The sequence below is a fragment of the Pempheris klunzingeri genome, chromosome 8 (genome assembly GCF_042242105.1).
Source record: "Pempheris klunzingeri isolate RE-2024b chromosome 8, fPemKlu1.hap1, whole genome shotgun sequence".
In the NCBI taxonomy this organism is placed as follows: domain Eukaryota; kingdom Metazoa; phylum Chordata; class Actinopteri; order Acropomatiformes; family Pempheridae; genus Pempheris; species Pempheris klunzingeri.
This window is the reverse complement of record NC_092019.1, coordinates 18,044,522-18,065,840: the sequence shown is the minus strand read 5'-3', so window position 1 is coordinate 18,065,840 and position 21,319 is coordinate 18,044,522. Positions and strand designations below refer to the sequence as shown.

At 42.3% G+C, this 21,319-nt stretch overlaps 3 protein-coding genes across 3 annotated transcripts; 1 reads left to right on the top strand and 2 right to left on the bottom strand.

Moving 5' to 3' along the window:
• Positions 1 to 41: 41 nt before the first annotated feature.
• Positions 42 to 5,294, bottom strand: mlf2 (myeloid leukemia factor 2). Its single transcript, XM_070836206.1, is given in 9 exon segments — positions 42 to 509; positions 511 to 553; positions 1,420 to 1,627; positions 1,852 to 2,011; positions 2,316 to 2,444; positions 2,567 to 2,620; positions 3,126 to 3,161; positions 3,272 to 3,383; positions 5,002 to 5,294. Coding segments are annotated over 9 exon segments (825 nt in total). The 5' UTR covers positions 5,046 to 5,294; the 3' UTR covers positions 42 to 470.
• A 1,417-nt stretch (positions 5,295 to 6,711) lies between these two features.
• cdc42l (cell division cycle 42, like) lies at positions 6,712 to 11,024 on the top strand. Its single transcript, XM_070836205.1, has 6 exons — positions 6,712 to 6,775; positions 8,285 to 8,389; positions 8,553 to 8,625; positions 8,726 to 8,835; positions 9,641 to 9,838; positions 9,960 to 11,024. Exons 2-6 carry the CDS (start codon positions 8,285 to 8,287, stop codon positions 10,047 to 10,049), a joined length of 576 nt encoding a protein of 191 aa, XP_070692306.1. The 5' UTR covers positions 6,712 to 6,775; the 3' UTR covers positions 10,050 to 11,024.
• A 1,170-nt stretch (positions 11,025 to 12,194) lies between these two features.
• Positions 12,195 to 14,627, bottom strand: wnt4b (wingless-type MMTV integration site family, member 4b). The gene is made up of 8 exons (XM_070835260.1): positions 14,539 to 14,627; positions 13,992 to 14,145; positions 13,759 to 13,843; positions 13,506 to 13,637; positions 13,006 to 13,148; positions 12,778 to 12,918; positions 12,467 to 12,629; positions 12,195 to 12,364 (listed from the first exon to the last, which is right to left on the bottom strand). The coding sequence occupies exons 1-8, from the start codon at positions 14,625 to 14,627 to the stop codon at positions 12,195 to 12,197; spliced, it is 1,077 nt and encodes a 358-aa protein (XP_070691361.1).
• Between the last annotated feature and the right edge of the window lie 6,692 nt (positions 14,628 to 21,319).

Below are 21,319 nucleotides of genomic sequence, written 5' to 3'. Positions count from 1 at the left end.
CATACAATCTCAAAGCACAGCCACAACAGAGACACATTTTGTAATTATCTAACAATGTTTAATGACCTTTTATTTAGTTAGATTAATTAGTTAACAGTATACAATTCAATTCACTGACACATTAGTGTCTTCACAAACATAAAATGGACTGTACAGCAGATGTACTGTATACTGTAGCACTTAAGTGCAGTGGGCAAGAACATGTCAAGTTTTGAGAATGAGTATATATATATATATATAAAGTAAGTGTAGTTATACCCATGTCAGCACAAGGGTGCCATTGTGTGTGTGTGTGTGTGTGTGTGTGTGTGTATGTGTGTGTGTGTGTGTGTGTGTGTTGAGTGTAACCGTGGAGAAGTAGAACTGTCAATGTAACTATCAAGTATGTGGGGGTTTTGTTGCGTGTGTGTTGTTCATGTACAGACAGTCCAGTCATATCAAACATTTACGACGGGCAGTTGTGGCCATCATCAACTTCCGCCTTCAGCGTGGTTCACAGCATCGGGGGAAATCTTCCCTCAACTCCTTCCTTCTGGCCGGCCTAGAGCGACACCTGCAGGGACAGTCGACCGAGGCGGCAGTGTTTATTACGACAAATATCAGACAGGAGGGCAGGTCGAATCAGCAGATCTTTCAATGAACAATTGAGGATTCTGTTTTGGTGATCCAATATAGTGGTCCTAGATCTCACTGTGAGACCTGCTCCAACAGCAGCCAGTTCAGTGGTTTGTTGATCAAAGTCAGCTTGAATCGGACAGTTTGACAACTTTCTCACAATGAGACTGCTGTTATGACCCATAGGCACATTTTCAGTGGTACAGATGGGTGACAAGTTGATGATGTGCGCATTTTCTCCTCTTGCATTTACATCACAGCATTATTATTCTTCAAATGGTCTAATGTGGACCAAAACTGTATCATCCAGTGTGGAACAGTTCATTGGACCCATCTCTTACAGAGTAACATGCAATGACCCTGCAGGATCTGTTGTTGAGCAGAGTGTACCATACTGTACCAGTATTATATAAATATACAAATCTTAGCTACCCTGTCTTGGAAATTTGAGGATCCCTCAAACCAGAATAAATGCCTGAAGCTCCATTTATGTTAGTTGCTTTATGTAAAATGGATACACCAATAAAAAGCAAATTTTGCATTTTGTCCTTTTGATGAACTGTTTGTTTTTCCAACTTGTATTGAGCAGGACTTTCTACAGTAAATACCACAGTATGTCTGGTCTGTCTATACTTACTAGTTATTGGCTGGCATATATGCCAAAAAAACCTTTTTAAACTGGAGGAGTTTCAAAAGTAGAACCTGATTTCCCACTAAACCCATCAGGTTAGGCTGGACTTGACTGTTCTAATCCTGAGAATAAGGGCTGTAGATACTCAGTGCACTTACTCTCTTACCTCTCACCAGTCGTAACGAGGGCGGGTGTGGGGCTGACGGTGTCTGGGGGACTCATGCCGATGGCCCGGGGGCGGCGTTGAGCTGGGAGGGGCAGTGAGGGCCAGCTGCTGGCCTCCTCCCCGTCGATCTCGGCTGTAGTCCAGCGCGCGGGCATTCGGGGAAGTGAATCTTCCTGCCTCCCTCCTCCACTCCTCATCAAATGCTGCTGCATCAGCTGGTGGGAACAGGTTGTCAAGTGACACTAGTAACATCACTGTAACAATATCAACTTTTATGCAGTTTCACAGCATTACTTTAGTGTCTGGTCTAACCAGACAAATTGCTGTACCTCCTTTGAGTTTCTTAGTTAGTTAGTTGTCTTTGAAATTCAACGTTTAGCAGAGAATAGTGGGTCCTCCTCCCGTAAAAACTCATTACATTTCTAGACCAACAACTTACTCTCATCGAGGTTAATGTAGTCTTGTCGTTCCTCGCGGTCTCCAGTGCGACGATTTCGTGAACGCTCCATTATGTGTCCACGATCCCCAATGTGGTGGCCGATGGAAAGACGCTCGATGCCGCTCTCGCTGTCCCTCACTGACTGCCGCGTCTCACGGATCTGAGGTGACAAGTGACTTCATTTATTAAAACAAGCAGGATGCACTGCACTCTCAATGAACTGAGATGTTTGGATGACAACTATAATATTTATACTGTACGTGATCTATTTATTGTCACTACAATTACTGGTCATTTCATGTGCTAATGAGGCCAGAAGGCCACAGTCATGCTTGGACTAACAAAGACCTCATGTGGAGTCAGGCTTGTTCTTGGAAACTGTAGAATCTAATCAGGTCTACTAATATGGCACTAACCACTCCCTACGTGTGCTGTAATCATCTCTACAGCTAAGGTATTCTCACCCCTCCAGGGCCTGTTCTCGTTGCACTGGTCTGCTGATAAACTTCAGGAGGCCCTGAGTCTGAGGAGGAGTACGAGATGACTGTTGAAGAGGAAAACGTGTGACAGTTTGGTGAACCGGTCATTCTTTCCTACAAGAGGAAAATGATAAAAAGCAAACAGAAGGTGAGATGGAGTACTGTTCAGACACAACGTTCATTCATGAAGGTTATTACTTTCTGTTTATTTGAAAGTGACTGACAGAACTACTCACCATGTTTCCCATCATTTCTCCCATCATGCCAAACATATCCATGAACCCTCCGCCCTGCAAAAATAAATGAAGGGAGATCTTTTACATTCTCCCTTAATGAGACATCAAGCATTAACAGAGTGGCACACCTTTGAAACAACAGCGTTCATTATCAGTGCAGCGCCACTGGAGTCATCCCTTGAGCACCAACACCTTAATGTCGGAGCAAAAAAGTGCACAAAACACACTTTTTTATGGCAAAAAAAATGATGGAATCTTAAATGACAAAGAAGATGCGGTTGAAGTTTTCTCCAGTAATCACTGGTAACTACAAAGGTGAAAAAGGACAAGCAAAGATTCATGTACATATCGTATATGCGTGTTTCCTCAACTCGCTGTCCACAACCAGTTCATGTAATAATAAACCAGAATACCTGCAGAATAAGTGCTATTTCACACCTGTAGCTCTTTGATGACATTTTAAGTAACTGGATAGTGCATGTGTAATCTGTAATATTAACAGAAACTTTTAAACATATAAGTTGTGTAGTTGAAGGAGGTCAGAGAAGCAGCTACTCACCATTCCCATCATGCCGAAGGGAGCCAGCGGACCAGCCTGGAAGAAAATGTACTCCTTAAACTCAAAAACTGATGCAGTAGATAAACTACTGTCGATACCAAACATGTGTAACCATACAAAACACATGAATACAGGCAGACAGTTACCTGTCTACGTGGTGTACGGTGTGGCTGCATCTGGGGGGCGAGAGCAAAGGGGTCCATGCCAAATGGTCCAAACAGAGCCCTCATCTGCTGCCGGTGAGCAGCAAACGGATCCCTAGAATAAATCAAATGTTACACTGAAACTTTTTGACTCACAAGTGCAAGCTGAAAATAATAGCGAAGCGAAGCGTGTCAAATTCGAGAATAGGATGTGACCAATCACTGGAGGAGTGGGTGTGAAAACTCACTACTGTTTGGGTCCTGTGTGAAATGTGTCCACAGTACTCTGTCATGTCTGGAGTACTGAAGTGAACTGGAGCCTATTCAGAATGCTGATCTTGTTCGTTTATTCTTTTCACAAATAATTAAATTTTTCAATCATAATTTTACCATTTATAGATTGTATTTTATTCATTTCAGACCTTGAGCGAATGAACCTCGTCTAGCCAAGCTCCTAAAGATCAACGAGCCCTGCAAATAAAAAGTTAATGCTACTTACAACTGTTGTCATGAATCTATTTAATTCGTGTTTTATTTAATTGTAATATTCTATGAAATGTAAGAAAATAATAAAAAATATCCAGAGCAAGTTTACAGGCCATAGATAAGATATCTAATTTACAATTTATTAAATTAGATTAATGAATAGACAAAAAGTCCTCACATTAATGAGGCTGGCACCAGTGGCAGATTAAAATTAGCTTTTAACAGTCAATTAATAAATTATCTAAATTGCTGCAGATTTTTAACTAAGTAACTGTTTCAAATCAGTCCAAGTTGTTACAAATGTGTGTATGCTTTCCTATTTTCATTGTGTTGGGCTGAGGGTGGAAGGTGCACAAAAGCCTATTCAATAGCCAACTATTCAATTAGTCCACAACCATTCTGATAATAAATAATAGTTTTTCATGCAAAAACTCCAAATATCCATACATGTATATTAAATGTTAAATTATAGTAAATGACGATCTTTAGACTTTGGACTGATGGTCAGACAAGAAAAGATATTTGAAGACATAACCCACAACAGGCATTTCTCACTTTCTCTGACATTTTAATAGACCACTGGCTTAATCCAGAAAACAATACGTAGATTAATCTACACTCATACACATCGTTAGTTGCAGCAGTTTCAGCAGGACTGCATTATGATAAACTTATAATAAAGCTTGAGTGTGATGCTTGATTGATTGATGGCACTGCAAGGCTATAAACGGATCGAGACTTAAAGATCTAATCAAACTCGTTCAGATCAGTTTCTTGCCAGTGACTGAAGGTCTAGATTTATCCAGCAAAAGGTTGAGGTTACGGTGGTCGGTAATGTTCAGTGTCAAACATTTGCCACATGTGAGGAGTACTCTGCAGGCATTGTTATGTAAAGATTTTCCGGTGTCTGGACTAGAAAATCAACTTCCACCTGCCACCGGCTAGCCAAGCCTCTGCCTCAAAGTAATTTGGGAAACAACAAGTTATATGAGTAGTGATAACTGGCCATTTATGCAACTGGTTGGTTAACCAAGTCCTGCTAAGCTCTGACAGCTTTTTTTGTTATTGTCTATCCAATATGGAGGATCACTGTAGGCCCCCACAGCTGGCTAGAGTAACGTTAGGTACCTGCTTAAGGCACAGCGAAAAAACATGACTTAGTGTGCCAATACGTACATTTCACATGTCTAGCAGAACACAGAGTGATAGCAGCGTCTAAATGACATGTAATTAATGTCAATACTTACATCATGAAGGGGTCGTCATCAACGTCATTCAAGAACCGAAACATGCTAGGTGATTTAACTCAGCTGGCTGATGCTAGCCAGCTAGCTACGTAAACAGTCGTGTTTTTCAAGGATAAAATAGAATGACGGACTCAAACTCTGATCAGGCTGAAATGGAGGGCCTTTAACTAGCCCCGTCACGAAAATACTATGTGACTACGGCTGTTCAACAAAGCGACAGATAGCTCAGAGTCTCACTAGATGGTAAATTGCAGAAACCTGGACCAAACATGAAAACGGAAGTCGGTCCTCTGACAAAGAGAAGCAGCGCCGCTGTCAAGTTAGCATGTTAGCATCACCGCTAACAACTGCAACCTCCGGCCTCTAGGCTTTTCAAAATAAAGTATTCCCCTAAAGGCTTTAACAGCGAATCTTTTTACACAATGTCGCAATTTCGAATGTGAACAATTGTAAACCAAAGTATGACAAAAACATTACATCAAATTAATAAAGCATACCATAAAAATGTATATTTTGAAACAGAGTTTTTGTTTATTAGACACAGAAAGAGCAGTATGGTACACTGATTAGAAGGCCAGCCCCTTGGCTCACACCAGGATGGGTTAAAAATGAACCTATCAAGTCTAACTTATCACAATTATCAGCTCAAAGTTAGCCCTGATAAAGTACCAGTGAGACCGTACCAGAAAATGAACAGATGCAGACACCGCTCGGCCCCTGCCTGCAGCTCCACACCAGCGCTGTGAGCAAAAGAGCCGCAGACTGTGATTATAACAGTATGCATGGGAAATACTTACAATACAATGTATTTCAAAAACGTTTCATTTGTTGCCATTTCCCAGATGGTCTGGCTCTAGGAAATGGCTAGTGACCATTCATTAGCCAGTCCAGGATATGCTATTTTTGGCACTTCCACATTGGCTTCATTTTCCAAAGGTGAATAAAACCTTACAGACATACAACTTGTAACGACGTTGCCTTTTTTGATTTGTATTGTAGATAATTGATAGTTAATAGTTGATGATGAATAGTTAATGTTGTGTATGACTTCCTCTTTTCATGGCTATTTATGTTTTATGCCTTGGCAGCCAATCACAGAAGGCCTTTCTTTCGTCCAATCAGATTGCTTCTTTCTTTCGGCCAATCAGAGTGCTTCTTTCTTTCTGCCAATCAGAGTGCTTCTTTCTTTCGGCCAATCAGAGTGCTTCTTTCTTTCGGCCAATCACAGTGATTCTTTCTTGTCTGTCTTTCTCTTTGCTTTCTCTCTATCTCTGAAACAATCCCCATCCACACTTAAGCCAATTTAAATTAAAAACTTTATGCCAAAGAGATGCTGTGGAGTAGGTTGCACCAGGATTTAATCTCACATAGCTGTTCTCTGATTTATTCCCCTGCCATGTCCTGAAAAGATAAGATAAAATAAGATAATCCTTTATTGATCCCCATGGGGGATATTCAGGTGTCGCAACAGCCAGGATACAAGTATACAAAATTAAAAATACAAAATTATAGGAGGGTTTTATGGCTAACGCTACATGCTCGTGTGATAGCTGCTGCTGCTGCTGTGTGAAATGAGTCACCTGTGCTTCTTGACCCTGAACCAGCTCAGCTTTCAGGTACATAGATGTGTTGCTGTGAGCGCTTGTGTCCAGCAGGCGGCGGTATCTCTCCTCTATAGCTGTGGCTGTAGCTCGTCCTGTCTGCGGCTGCGCGCAAAGTAACTCGACCCTCAAACCCGGATGTAACCAACGCCTAACCTGTCTGAAGAAAAACGGTGAGTAGAGTTAGAAAAACAGCCTGAAATAACTAGTTATAGTTAAATACACATTAGGACACCCGCAGGAGAGTCTCCGTAACCATTTAAAGTTTCTACCAAGAGGAAACGTGTGCTGAAAACGCGGTTTTCTAAATTTGTGTTAAAGTTTTTCAGCCGTCAAGCTTTATTTAGTGTTGACTAACATCAATCTGGGTAATGAAGTTGTCACAATTCTCAGTGATCACCGGCTGGTTTTGCGGTTATTTTCTCGTGTTTAGTCTTTACATATTGAGCTGCTGCTATCAAGGTAAATTAGTCAACTGTGACAGTGGACAGACACTGCAAAGTTGTCACTTTCTAATCAATCTGAGCTAATTCAATCATTTAAAAACTACAGTCAGACTCAGTTTTCACGCCTCCTCTTATGTTGGTTAGAAATGTCAAGGTTTTGCTTAAAGTTTCAGCTGTATTCAGCCCCCAGTGTATCTGATGAAATGCTCATATTGCGGAAGTGTTGGCCAGTATCCGCTTCTAAATCACGTTGGGCAAACGGGCCGTCGTTTTTTCTCTATTTCCAACTTCTGTGATATGTAGCTTATGCGGAAGTGATTCACTGTCATCAATAATCATTTGAACCCACATGTAATAACAAGCACGGCACCATGGATGTGAGGATTTTCCTTATTTCATCCTCAATTCTTATTTCTTTATTTACCACCCAAAGCATCAAACGGCATCAAGCGGTCTGCTAATAGAGGCTAAATTGTACTTGTCCAGTCATGTGTATTTGTCATTAGTTTGGCTTCACTGAAAATGGGCCGAACACTATTAGTCAGATTAAAAACCTGGAGCAGATGAACTGTATTGTTTTACGGCTAATAGTAGCTCTGTCTCTGTGTTTTAATATGCAATGGAGTAACTGGTTGATGTTTTCATCAAACCTGCATGTGATAAAGCATTGGGAGCCTTTTATATTAAGAAGACACACAATTCAAAGATTTCAGTCTTTCTCAACGTCTTTCCTCGTCACAGTAGGACCTACACTGCTCTTCTTATGAGGCAAGACATTTGGAGCACAACACAGCTAAATCTACACGGCTCAAATGCAGTTTCAAGGAAAACTGAACTTCCTAACTTTCATGAAAGGAGGTTTTATTGTAGGACTATTGCATTAGTGTTGGCAGAGGTGTACCTAGTAAACTGGCAACTGAATATAAGCTCATAATCTGTTATGCATGTACAAATCTGAAACAGAAGCTACAATTATAAAATTGCAGTGGATTGAATAAAATACAATACTGAACATGTAGGAAGTACTTAGTACATTGTACCACACTCTTAATATTGCCTGTGCTGTTGATGTGAATGTGCGGCTGTTCTTCATGTTGTTGTGAGGCCATAGTTGCTATATGATATTTAAATACGACATGTTTGTGCATTACTTCCTCTCTCAGCATCTAACTGTCTGTTGAACTGTATGTGGTGGCGCTCTTGTGATGTTCCCCATTTTTCTCTCTGTCCCTCTAGATGCAGACTATAAAATGTGTAGTGGTAGGGGACGGTGCAGTAGGAAAGACCTGCTTACTGATCTCCTACACAACCAACAAGTTCCCCTCAGAATATGTGCCTACGGTAAGAAGATCTAATGAAGACAGTATCATGTTGAAAAGTACTGTATGTGGTAAAGTCACTGACTTAGAAGCTCCTGTTAATGTGTCGACTGACGTACCATGCAATCAAACATGCTGCCTTTTCATTTTAGTCAAATTATTTACCTTTTTTCATGTGTTTAAAGGTTTTTGACAATTATGCAGTGACGGTGATGATTGGAGGAGAGCCCTATACACTTGGCCTATTTGACACAGCAGGTAACAGGAATGCGTTTGAATGTCTCAGTTTTTCTTATTTCTATCACTCTAGAACGAGTAGAAAAACTGTCCATGCTTCTCTTGTGATTGTTGTTCTCAGGTCAGGAGGATTACGACAGGCTGCGTCCTCTCAGCTATCCACAGACAGATGTGTTTCTTGTATGTTTCTCAGTCGTCTCCCCCTCATCATTTGAAAACGTCAAAGAGAAGGTCGGTTTTTAAATAATGTCTTCACTATTTGGGGGGAAAACCATGACCTTGGCTTTCGTTGTTAAGTGTGTATCTAGTGCTGGTTTGCACACTTTGTTTGACAGACATGCAGGCGTAAGATTATCTTCATTATGGATGAATTGGCAGATTAGAAAGGGTCATTGCAGTTTACCTGTTCCCCAAGATGACATCATCAGGTGTTTTGTTCAGTCAGCGGTCTGAAACTCAAAGATAATCAGTTTATAGTCACTTGGTACAAAAAAGTGAAAAATCCTTACAGTTAAGAAACTGGAACAAAGAAAAGTGTAGCGTTTTTGCATTAAAATTACTTGCTTTATTAATTGATTATCAATAGTAGCACAATAATTTTCTGTCACTCAAGTTTTTGATTGATCTGCTAATCATTGTGCTGCGGATTGTGATGAATTTTATGATACCAGAGCACATACGATGCCTGAGTTATGGGACTGATATTAAAATGATAATTATTGTGGTTCTATGACATTGAGAAATGTAATTTTCTAATTCTTACAAGAGTGTTTCTTCATTGAACTAATGTAACAAACATAAAATGTTGTCCAAACAGAAGAAAAACCAAAAATCAGGATCTGATCAAAGAATCAGAAAACAAGACAATGTATCTGACCAGATATTCACTGACAGCTTTTGATAGTGTTGAATACTTGGACAAACAAACACATTCTGTTCTACTCTGCTACCAAAATAAGCATTAAGGCACCCAGTCGTAGAAGAAAATGTGAATTTAACTTTTACATCTTTTTTTTTTTTTTTTTTCTTGTCCCAGTGGGTTCCTGAGATTTCTCACCATTGCCCGCGCACGCCCTTCCTGTTAGTGGGCACACAGGTGGACCTGCGGGAAGACAGCAACACGACTGAGAAGCTGGCAAAAAACAAACAGCGTCCCTTATATCCCGACAGCGGAGAGAAGCTGGCCCGGGAGCTCAGGGCTGTCAAATATGTGGAGTGCTCTGCTCTCACACAGGTACATTTGCATCACACTGTTCAACTAAGAGCAACGTTATGTTCAGTTAAATCAGGCAGTAATAAAGAACAGCAGTCTAATTTCTGCTCTGTCTGTTTTGTTTTCTGTTCTTTTCAACCAGCGAGGGCTTAAGAATGTGTTTGACGAGGCCATCCTGGCAGCCTTGGAGCCTCCTGAGACCAAAACCAAGAGAAAGTGCCTTCTGCTATAGACGAACAACGACGCGTAGAGATGCAGCGGTGTAAGAAATAGGTGGGATGAATCAATACATCAGAAAAGATCAATGGCCATAATGAAAAAACGGACAAAGCAAAAGGGGAAGGGAGGTGCAATGCCATTGAGTCTTATTCTAATACACGTGTACACTGATTGTGCCTTCAAAATAAACTTTTGAAAGAGGCTGAGGGAGCAAAACTTCAGCATGCAGTAACTGCAGTAAGTGTATCTCCTTTTCTGAAAGCTTTTAAAATTGCAGTGTTCTCTCTACAAATACTGAGGTGGGGCGGGCCCCCCCTGCCTGTCACTGTTGCTCCATTTTTAAAAAAAAAGAGAGATTCTTTTATTGAGTTGCCTTTGGCCTCCTCTGTGTCATACCTAGCATGGACTATTATTTTAAACCCAATGTAGGGAAATATAAATGGGGAAACACTTTTAACATTAAGTTTTTAAGTAAACTTTGGTTAGTACATTTAAAGGGGCAACTTAATGTTAAGTGGTACTCTGTTTTTCTTTCTTTTCTGTCCCTTTTTGGATTGAATAATGAAAGCACAAGCAAGAGAATTTATTTTCACTCCAAACAAAGGTAGATGTCTGTTATGGTGACTTTCTGCAAGTTCCCGCAGTCTTCTGGGGAGGCAAGGTGCATTTTCACTAATGTCCCTTCTAAAGTTGACTCATAAATTTATATCTTATTCTTCTTTTGTGTATATTATGTTAATTCTGTGACTCTGTTTTTGGGACATTTTGAGCAGTTATTCATTTTGAAACTTGAGTTTTTATTTTATCAAGATTTTTTTTATTTTTTATTGCTAGACTACCAACTCTGAGCGATCGATAATATAACAAATTAAGTTGTAATATTTTGAATAGATCTCAATCTTGATAGAGACTGAGATGTTAACCTTTGCTAGTCAATTTCTGGGTGTTTGTAATCACAGGATATTTTTAATAAAATGGTTTAATGGAATGGAAAGTAGCCATGTTTTTGTATGTTCAAGAGAGAAACCTGCATGCAAAATAATAAGACAGAGAATTGACAGTGTTTCTCCCTAAAACACAGTGTGTGTATCCTTAAGGCCTATCAAATTTGTGTTAAATGCATTAATTCTAAAGCCAATCATTGAGTGAAAGCATTGTTTACATAAGTTAATGGTCGTCTCTCCTGCCTTTTGCAGGTGCATTGCAAGGTTTTTGTCCTTTCACCGCAAAGACATGCATATTTTGCCTTGCACAGCCTGCCAAAGCAAACAAAAAGGGAACCACTCATCAAAACATGGCTCCATAGTGCCTCTAGTGGTCGAAATTTCCAACTGGCACCTTTAACTTTGCAGCTAACTGTTGAGCCTTAGCCAGGAATTTCAAGTATGACAATTAGACATGTCTGATCAATAAAAAAAAAACTCAAACACATATTGTGGCATTTTGGATAAAACTACTATATTTATTAGATCTTTTTTTTTTTTTGACAAACCTAACAGTGCTGCTTGTGTGGGTACATACAGAAGAGTTGAAGTGAGGGACAAAACACAAGACAGACACTGATGTAAGTAGACGTTATTCTTGCTATTTAAGATGTTGCTGCTGAAGGCTGCAGTGAAGCAAAGACTCAGATATATAAATAAATAAACCAGAATGGAGAAGAAAACATAAATACAGAAAATGTTCAAAGACCTGCTAGTCTATGACATAACATGAATAGTTTGCATAAAATAGAAATAGTGCTGCAACGCTCCAGTTAGTTCTGGTTAAATTCAGCTTTAAAAGCTTTGTCAGTTCAAGGTGAGATTAACTGCTGAGTCTGTTGATGTCGTTTGTGTGCATGCGTGTCTGTGCCTGCCCACTTGTCCGTCTCTGAGGGTGACTCCTGTTTGTACCTTACTTACGTCTGGTGCTCTGTCACGGTTACGTGGTCTAACTTTTTGGCTTTTACAACAGAATCCTCAAACTACTGTTTCAGTCCTAAATGTGTTCATTTAGACTGCTTTCGGCCAGAATTTAAAATAATTAGCTGCTAAAGGTGTGAATTAGAAGCTGCTATTGTCTATTTTGTCATCATCCCGTCTTGGATTCAGGAGTGCCTGTCTAGTGGTTTGTTCGGGTCTCTCTGCTCAGGCGGTTCGGTCTTCTGTGGGCCTTCTTAGACTCTGCAGGTGTGAATGGTGACTGTGTTCTTGCACTGCTGGCAGCGGACTGAGCAGCACCAGGAAAACTTGCAGGAGCAGCGCTGCACCACTTCAGCGCGGCCCGCTCTGTATCCTGGCCCACAGCACACCAGCTCACAGCCATCCGGCGCCAGCCGAGAAGTTCCTGGGTGTATTTTAGAGGAGAGGTAGTGTCATTTATCTGTAATTCTTTTGATTCACACATTAGATTATCTGAATAGTTTTACTGTCTTGCCGCTGATCTTACCATTACATCTCCTACCAGCAGTCCCAGGGATACCGTTGTCAGGGTCAAGGTGGCAGAAATCTGGGGAGGGCGCAAGGTACACAAGGTCTCTGGCAGCAGGGGGCTTGACCTGCTGGTCACGGGGGAGCAGGGCTGTCCGGGATCCTATACGAGTCAGGCGAACCTAAGAGGAGGACCATGTTGAGAGAGCTGGACATGCTAGGAACTTTTAATGTTTCACAGGAGGCTGAGCGGTTTCTGATAAAGTATTGGTTCAACTCTACATGTGTTCACCAGCTGAGCTGAAAGAAGCACGAGGCGTGTTCTGATACCTCTGTGGCTCCATCAAAGCGTTCTTTGAGCACAACGCCAACACGCCTGAATGGAGGCATAACCTTCCAGCAGGTTCTCAGCTCACAGGAGCCAGAGACACCATGACACTTACACTCCACCTGCATGTTGTGAAGGATGGCCTGAGGATGAGAAGGCAATGAATGTAAGGGGAGCAGATTGTGTCTGAAGCTCACAGATGACAAAGGTGGAAATGAACTGAAATGAACCTTTCGACCAGCCTCGTTGTTGTGGAGGTTCATGAGTGGTCGCCCTGCTGACAGCCCCTTGGCTCGTTCTGGTTCATCCACAAAGGTTTGGGAGAAAGCCACGCCATAGGACAGGTTGTCACTGCACCCCGACCACTGGAAACCTGCGGTGGGACAGACAGAATAGTGCATTACTGCAACCTTGAAGGTGTTTTGCAATTGAATTCGAAGATTGCTGCTGGATGGTGAATCCACACTGGATCACACAAGGCAGCTGCTACAGTGGTGCCGTCTGTCTGTCTTTCCTACGTATTGCACTTATAGCCACAATCTAATCATTAGTGTCACAGGATGGGCGTGGCTGTACCAGCTGATGGTAGTTGTGACACCACTGATTGGGATGTGGGCATCAGTGCCTCAAACTTAACCCACAGAATACACTGTCGCAGCAGTTTTTCTGATGTGGGTGACTCTGTGCAGATTCACCCGTTACATTTTCATGCAGTGGAATCCAAGCTCACCCTCTGGGCTGACCCCCCTGACCTTCCTGTCACAGCCACACCTCTCCAGCTCCCCGCGGGTGCAGGCTCTGGTCACAGCCACTGCCACGGCTGCTGAGGATAAAGCATGCACAAAGGCCGCCTCACGAGTCCCTGAAGCCATAATGGAACACATGATACAGAAATTCTTATTCTAAAGTGCACGCGAGGGTTGCCTAATGTGAGGATTTATCAGCAGGTGGTTTGACATGACACATTTTCAATATGGGGTTACCTTGGTTCATGACTCTGCCAAACACATTGATCCCACGTGGGGTGGTGGAACAGTTCCAGCGGCGATTCCTGAACTGGTGCTGGCACTGAGTTTAGATGGTGACATACGTAGCAGAGAGATATGAGGCTCTCATGTAAAATTTATCAGGTCCATCATGACACACTGATAATGCTGATAAGAGATTCATGGATGTGTGCATGAGAACCATGAAAATTTGTGCCCTCTGCTCATACCTCTTCTATGACCATCTCGGCTGCCTTGCGTACGGACTCCATGACCTCCCCTCGCGCCCTGCACACCCCCACCTGCCCTGGGGTCAGCCCCCTCAGCCGCGCACATGGGGCAGCACCGGACACGGGCCTGGAGCGAGGCAGCCTCGCCAGGGAGCTGGGACACAAAGGTGAGGAGTATTATTGTGACTCAGAGCAGGATTGGAAAGGGAAATTATAAGGCAAGGGGACAAAACACAAAGAAAGGATGCACAGTGAAGAAAAGGGAGGGAGTGAAAGAGGAAGAGAAAAGAGGGCACAAAAAGGATGGAGAGGTAACGACCGGGCAGAGTTTTAGAGAGGATGGAAACAAGGGGAAGACCAGGCAAAGAAGACGGAGAAGGCACAGTGAAGGCCGAGAGAAAGAAAAGAGAAAAGGTCACCAGGAGGGAGACAAAGAAAGAGAGGGGAGCGGCTGAAAGAGATTTAGAGACATGTCACCATCTTTTAAAAGTTATAGCATGACAAACAAACTCCCTCTTTCTCTTCCTCCCTCGCACGCTAGACTTACAGCCAGTTGGTTGCCATGGTGGGGTGGGTTGCCCATAGCAACAGGAGGAGGAGTGGTGCCGTGAGATTGACAGTGGAGACAGTTGGCATCAGACTGTCTGTCTGTCGGTCTGTCTCCGTGCGTCAGGCTGGGTCTTTGGACAGCACGCTGCCTGTCTCCACAGTTGAAGTGATCTATCTGTCCGTCTGTCTGTCTGTTGTGGTGTTGGCCTACGTTTGAGGGTCAGAGTCTGGGGATGATCCCCGCATATCTGTTGAAATGACAGAGCTAACAGGTCAGAGACAAAAACACTGCTCCAGTAGTTGATCATCCTTTCATACAACCTTCAAATAAACTATTATTTCATGAGTAATATGGGAAAACGAAATATCTATTAAGATTGCACACAGTTAATCTTTTGCACAAGTGACACATATTCTTACCAGTTCATAGTCCTGTGATGTCCAGTTATCCTTCCTGTTTGATACTGAGTTGATCAAATTGAAATTTAATCCCAATTTCAATCACTAAAGTTGCTCATCAGTTTCTTCACTCGTGCTGTCAGTGACAGCAAAAGCATGCTCACAGGAATGTTTTACCGACTGCAAGCAACACTCATCCTCCACACACAAAAATAAGTCCACATATCCAATTTAACTGAAATATATTAGTAGAATCTGTCCCCCAAAAGACAAAACTTAAAATCCTGAAGTGTTAGTAAAGCTAACTTTTTACAAAAAAAGGAGGGAATAACATTGTGCCAGGAAATAGTCAGGTCCGTCCCTTGCAAACAAATGTGTCCATTGCAGGGTGAAACAGCGAGAATTAGTGAGAGCACTGAGATGGGAGTGATGGGTTATAAAGGAGGTAGAGAATGAGGGTGGGAGAGAGAGGACAGGCGTGATCCAGGGTGTGGAGTGATGCAGAGGGAGGGGAGGCGGAGGCTCGGGGAAGGATAAGAGTTGTACTTCTAAAGTATCAAGAGTGTGAATATGCTTCCTATTGTGTTTGTTTGGCATGAGACCTAAAATCTGATTTATTGTCACAAATAATTGTGTGTGTGTTTTATGTTAATGTGTGAGCTGGAGAGCATTTACTGCTGAGAAGAGCTTAATAAGAACACAAACTGAAGCCTTTTGTTTCCTCCGTAGAAATACTCGGCAGGAATATTGATCCATCAGATGTCCCGCAAACTCATCACATCAAAAACCACAACACAGCATTTTCTGTCTCTTCCCATGTGTGTATGTATGTGAAGAAGTGTCTTACCTAATGTTTAATTTTCCCAAACATTGTTGCTCATTTTACGAGTCTGTCCCCCTCCTCCCCTTCCTCTATCTCCCCCACATTTGCCCTCTCGTTCTCCCTCTCTCCCACTCCCCATATTGTCTTAGAAGAAGGGGTGACATTTAGACAAGGGGAAGAAAACACTGCCGACAAATATTGGAACTGAGGCAAATAAATCACGAGATAGGAGGGAGAGGAGGGCATAAGGAGAGCGCGGATGGGTGTTACACCGAGGTTAGCGAAAAGCAGTAAAGAATAACAAAGCAGGTTTGTGACATATGAGAAAAAATGAGTGACATGGATTTGGATTTAATAGTTGACAGGGGGAACCTAGAATACTCAATAATGTTTAATTAAACCATGCTTGCCCCGACGAACACAACACATACATATAAACCATACGTGATGGTTCATTTCTAATCACCCCAAATCTCTTACACCACACCGTTATAGTTATTCAACAGAAGTGCACTTTTTACACTTTATTATTTTATAGTTTTCCCTCCTTTTGTCTCTTTGTTTAGCCGGTAATGTGCCGTCACAGAGAATCTCCTCTAAGAATAGTATGTAACTGGAAGGACAAAGCTGGAACTTTATACACAATAATCACTTCATATATGAGATAAAAGAAGTGTTGCAGCTCTAATTTCAATTGTTGTAAATTTGTGTTTGTTTTAGCTGCAAAGGAGCATTATTTTCCTTTTATTCCACACAGAATATGATACAACCAGATATTTGTTAGAAAACTGATTTCTCAATTTTTTTTTTTATTGTGGGACATACTACCTTTGAGGACTAACTCGAACTATAAATCCTTAATTTTATACTTGTTATTTAATACAAATTGTTGTTACTGCTCTTTTTCTTTGTTATTTTTGTGTTGTCTTGTGTTCTGTAATCAGGGCTGGCAGATTAGGATGGCAGCACTGTAGTTTCCTTCATTTTATGGATGAATAAATTGAACCTTGAAGACATTTCTTTTTAATCCCAGAGGCCAGTAAAGTGAAAAAGGTTGTGCTTGACAGCCTTGTCACACCTGATGAAACTTATTTACTGCTCTTAAGGGCTCGTTTGTTGAATCGGATGAGTCAGAGCGACACTGGAACCAAACATTTGCAGACTCTGTTGCGGTCCCTGTCCAGGATTTGGTGGCCCATTTACCTGAACCCTCTGACACCCAGTTCCTGAGTAAATGGTCACCCCATCCACACACACACACACTCTCTCTCTTTCACACACGCTTTCGTCTGTCTACATCTGCAATGACAGGTTTCTTGTAGGCCCCCTTCCCTCCTTTTTTTGTCTTCCTCATGTCGTATTCCTCCTTTGTGTCCCCTGTTTCTCCAAGTGACGTCTTCCGCTGTCTCCCACAGCAACACCATGGTGATGAGCTGGCCACTGTCATGTCCGGCGCCTCTGTTATGCTCATCCCTTCACCCCTCTCTCGTAAATAACTTGCCCTCTTTTTTTATCTTTATCTTTCCCCCATTTTGTGGACATTTTATCATGCTGAAATGGTCCTGTACTGATCGACTGTAGCCAGGTTGCTAAAGAGATGCTTGTTAAAGCTTCAGCATGACATATATGTTGAGATGACTTGCATTCCCTCTGTTGTAGAGGGAGGCAGCAGCAGACTTTGAGAGACTCTGCCGTGAGGTGGGGCAACTCTAAACTGATCTTATTTTGTCCACTGATGCTTACAGTGGGATGGATGATGGGCCTCATTCAGAGATGGCTGCCTTAGGGTGACTCTGGTTTCATGAACATATTTCTCCCTAAGGTCTCTATGAGATATAAACGTGACCCACAACCTTTTGCCCTCTCATCTTCATTTGCCTCGTTACTTCTCTGCACTTGAGGGCTACCTGCCTCAGCAGTGTGAGTGCGGATGGAATAATCATAGCAGGCAGAAACATGACTACCGTGCACGAGCACGCTCACATTGCTCAGGCATCTCTGCCAACAAAGAGCTGCACGCACTGCTGTGTATGAATGTGTGTGGAGCGTGTGCATGAATATTATGGGATGGCGGGCGGTGGTGTTGTCAGGCAGGGAAGTGGGGGTGGCAGAGTGGGCGGTGAGCTGTGTGCACATGGGGGGAGGGGGCAGGGGGAATGGACGACCCGTGAATATTATGGAATGATGTTGGTGTTGGGGTGGGGGGTGGGGGGGGGGCAGTGCGTGTGAGGTGGGAAGACGGCTGTGCATATGGGATACAGGGAGTAGGAGGAGGTGTCGATGACGGTGCTGCACGTGAGCGCATGTGCACGCGCGTACACGCATGTGTGAGGGGCATTCAAGCGATAGTAACAGACAACGGCCAGACATAGGTCTTTGTTGCTATGCGATCTGCATGTACCATACAGTGGGGAATATTGTAGAGTGGCCATAGTAGTAGATGAAACAGTGGGAGGCCTGTGGGCTTTGGCTCACATTTGGACTGTTGCTGCCCTGTTCCTTAACAATATCTACTGAACCCAACATGCAGAAAATACCATCTCTGATGCAACGAAGATCCTGGTTACCAGGAACCACAAAAGGCCAAAATCAATGCAACGTATGCATGAAATATTGCTTTTGCAGTTTTCACTGTCTATAAAAGCATTTTCTGGCTTTCAGGAAAAACTGATCACATTATACTGATCACATCCCTCTTGAACTGTGAAGAAATTAATAACATTGTTCCTCCTGTAAAATATTCTATCATCTAAAATGCATTCGTAAAAACTAAGATATGCATTTAAAATGGAGGAAACCTAATTAAAATGCAACATTACCTACAATATGGTAATCCAGGGCTGTCAGTATCTATGGTAACTTGTCTTACTTACACCTTAACAAGCAGCAGTCTGTCAGCAAGTCTTTACAAAACTCTTGACGTGCAGCCAAACATTGTTCAAACCCACAGAATCCAGGTCGAGGTCCCACGATTTCGTCACAACCACAAACAGGCCAGGCTGAATTTAGAGTAAATGTTTAAAAAACAATGTGCAACAAATTCAAAGTTGTGACAGGAAGTCTTTGGTTTTAGTTTTTTTACTTTGTGTTAACTTTATAAAGCTTCAGTAAAGAGCTGGAGGAAGACGATGTGGAATATATTGTATATGACACTGACGGACAGCAAGGGATGAGATACTGTAAATAGGCTACTTAAAAAACTACTTAAGGTCAAAGGAAGTGAAAACAAATTTTGTTTTGGGTTAATTAATGATGAACTGAATTTCTTTGAAGAGACAGGCAGAGTCTGTGTGTGTGTGTGTGTGTGTGTGTGCGCGTGTGTGTGTGTGTGTGTGTGTGTGTGTGCGTGTGTGTGTGTGTGTGTGTGTGAGCCCAAAATCACATTCAGTGTGATTAAGTGGTGAAATTCAATGAGGTAAAAATGGCTGAATGCCTCTCACAGTAAATCAGTCAGTCTGAGCGCAGCATGATTAGACTCACATGTCACCTTCAAAGGCTCCTTCAAAGCTCTTATTCCAGTTCAAACATTTCAAATAGGATTCGCCGGACATTCGACCGCCTTCACTTTAAAAGGACAAAAACAAACAAAACAAAGCCATTTCTATTTACTTATTTTAAAGGTTTTAGTTAATTTATGTGACACTGTATGTTATTTTGTTGTCGTCTATAGTTGACGTGGCTCCTCCGTCACATCTGCTACCACAGAAAAACCCATTTAATCATGGTCATTATCACTATTATCACGGCCCTCTAGTCTGCAGCTCAATTCTTATTTACTGCAGCAATTAGTGTTTTTGTCCTCCTTTTTTTGAATCAATTTTAGAACTTTATAGAAACTTTTGACCCTGTTATAGATGTTTTCATTAATCAATTTAGTGATTTTTCTTTTGTGCAGAATGTGTTATGGTTCCCACGTGCAGTTAACATGGCTTCTGTGCTCCCAGGTCTTGAATGCCACATTTTGGCCTTTCTAGTAGCATTAACCTGTTTGCCTTTTCACAGTCATACCTCATGTTTTACTCATTATTACTAGTGCCTCCTGTGCGCTCCAACTTGGGTCCTGACAGCACCATTTTGTGTGTTTTTCTAATTAATTTATTCATCTTTGACCTGTTTGTGATACTGCACACCTGCCATCGCTTTAGCTGTAGTATCAACACTGTGACAGAAGGCCTCAGCCTACCTCAGGCATGCTGAGCAGGGCTGTAAACATCATTATTGTGCTTACCCAAATCTGATTCAGTGTGATAAAGAAGTGTGACTCAGAGGAGAAATGAGTGCGCCTCTCTCTCAGTGTATCAATAAGTCTGCGCTCTGAATGATTAGACCCTTGCGTGGCTCTTAAGTGCTCCTTTTAAGCTCTTATTTTGACTTGTTGCACATTCAAGTGCTTTTAGTTCAAAGAGGAAACACAGCAGACCCAGCTGAGCCAAGATTACTGTTTAGTGGCTGCTTGTATTTCTTTTTAAAAAAGATTTTAGAAAGCATAAAGCCACAATATGGTGCAGGAGAAATGTACAGCCGGAACAGGCCTGTATTAGACGTTTTATTCACTTTATTTGACATTTCTTCTTTTGTACAGTACATTCGCCACCTGTAGTCGATGTGATGTCTATGTGCTTGGATTCGTGAATGCCACATTTTGACAAATCTGGTACCACCGACAAACTAAACTTTCACAGTCATGTCTACAGTTTTGATGGTTTTCTGATGTCCTATTCACTGCATTACAAAACTGACCTTGAAGGCAACACTTTGTGTGCTTATGAATGCATTTTTGCACTTTAGAGAGACTGACTGACTGTTATGGGTGTTTTCATTAATCAATGTAATGCTTTTCCTTTTGTCCAAAGTAGCCACACTACTCTTGCCATGAGTGGTTGACACAGCCTCTTCCTGGCCCCATTAATGCCACATTTTGCCAATTTCCCATAACCATTCATACGTACTGTTGTACGGCCCTTAAGTGCAGCAGCTCAAGTCTCATTTACTGCATTACAAGCTGAACCCGAAGGTGTTGTGTTGTTGTGTGTTTTTATGAATCAATCCTCAACCCCACAACATCAGACAGAGGAAGTGGTCTTGTGATGACTTTTTGTTTTGCTTTTGCACACCTGTTGGCCTTCGTGGCTCGTGTAGGCCCTGACCGCACACAGACAGTCAGATCCCGGCCCTCCTCGGTCTAGCTGTGGGAAAACGACAAAGGTGACAGGAGGCCTCGGCCTACTCCGGGGATGCTGAAGCCATGTTGTGGGCACCATCAAAGTATGAGACACACCTCCAGGCCTGTCACACCACCAGGCTGAGGCACCCCGCCGGGCCTGCTTCACCTGCACACAGCACTGCCAGCGTCTACCTGTGCGTGGATCAGGCAGGAACAGAAGTGAGGGCTCTTTGACTCGTGGGCATGGCCGCGCTCTCTCCCAGGAGTATTATGGTCTGTCACCAGTGGACTTGAGCTCCCTTGGAGACCATGTGACTGGTATTTTTTTCTTTCTTGTCTTTTTAGGAGTTGTATATTATGGGATGTATGCTGCTACTGCTGGAGTATTATGGT

Coding starts and splice junctions, on each gene's coding strand:
- cdc42l (XM_070836205.1), top strand. CDS start 8,285: ATGCAGACTATAAAATGTGTAGTGGTAGGGGACGGTGCAGTAGGAAAG. Junction 8,836..9,640: donor TTGAAAACGTCAAAGAGAAG/GTCGGTTTTTAA, acceptor TTCTTGTCCCAG/TGGGTTCCTGAGATTTCTCA. Junction 9,839..9,959: donor AGTGCTCTGCTCTCACACAG/GTACATTTGCAT, acceptor CTTTTCAACCAG/CGAGGGCTTAAGAATGTGTT.
- wnt4b (XM_070835260.1), bottom strand. CDS start 14,627: ATGCCAACTGTCTCCACTGTCAATCTCACGGCACCACTCCTCCTCCTG. Junction 13,844..13,991: donor CCGAGATGGTCATAGAAGAG/GTATGAGCAGAG, acceptor ATCTAAACTCAG/TGCCAGCACCAGTTCAGGAA. Junction 13,638..13,758: donor TGGCAGAGTCATGAACCAAG/GTAACCCCATAT, acceptor TTATGGCTTCAG/GGACTCGTGAGGCGGCCTTT.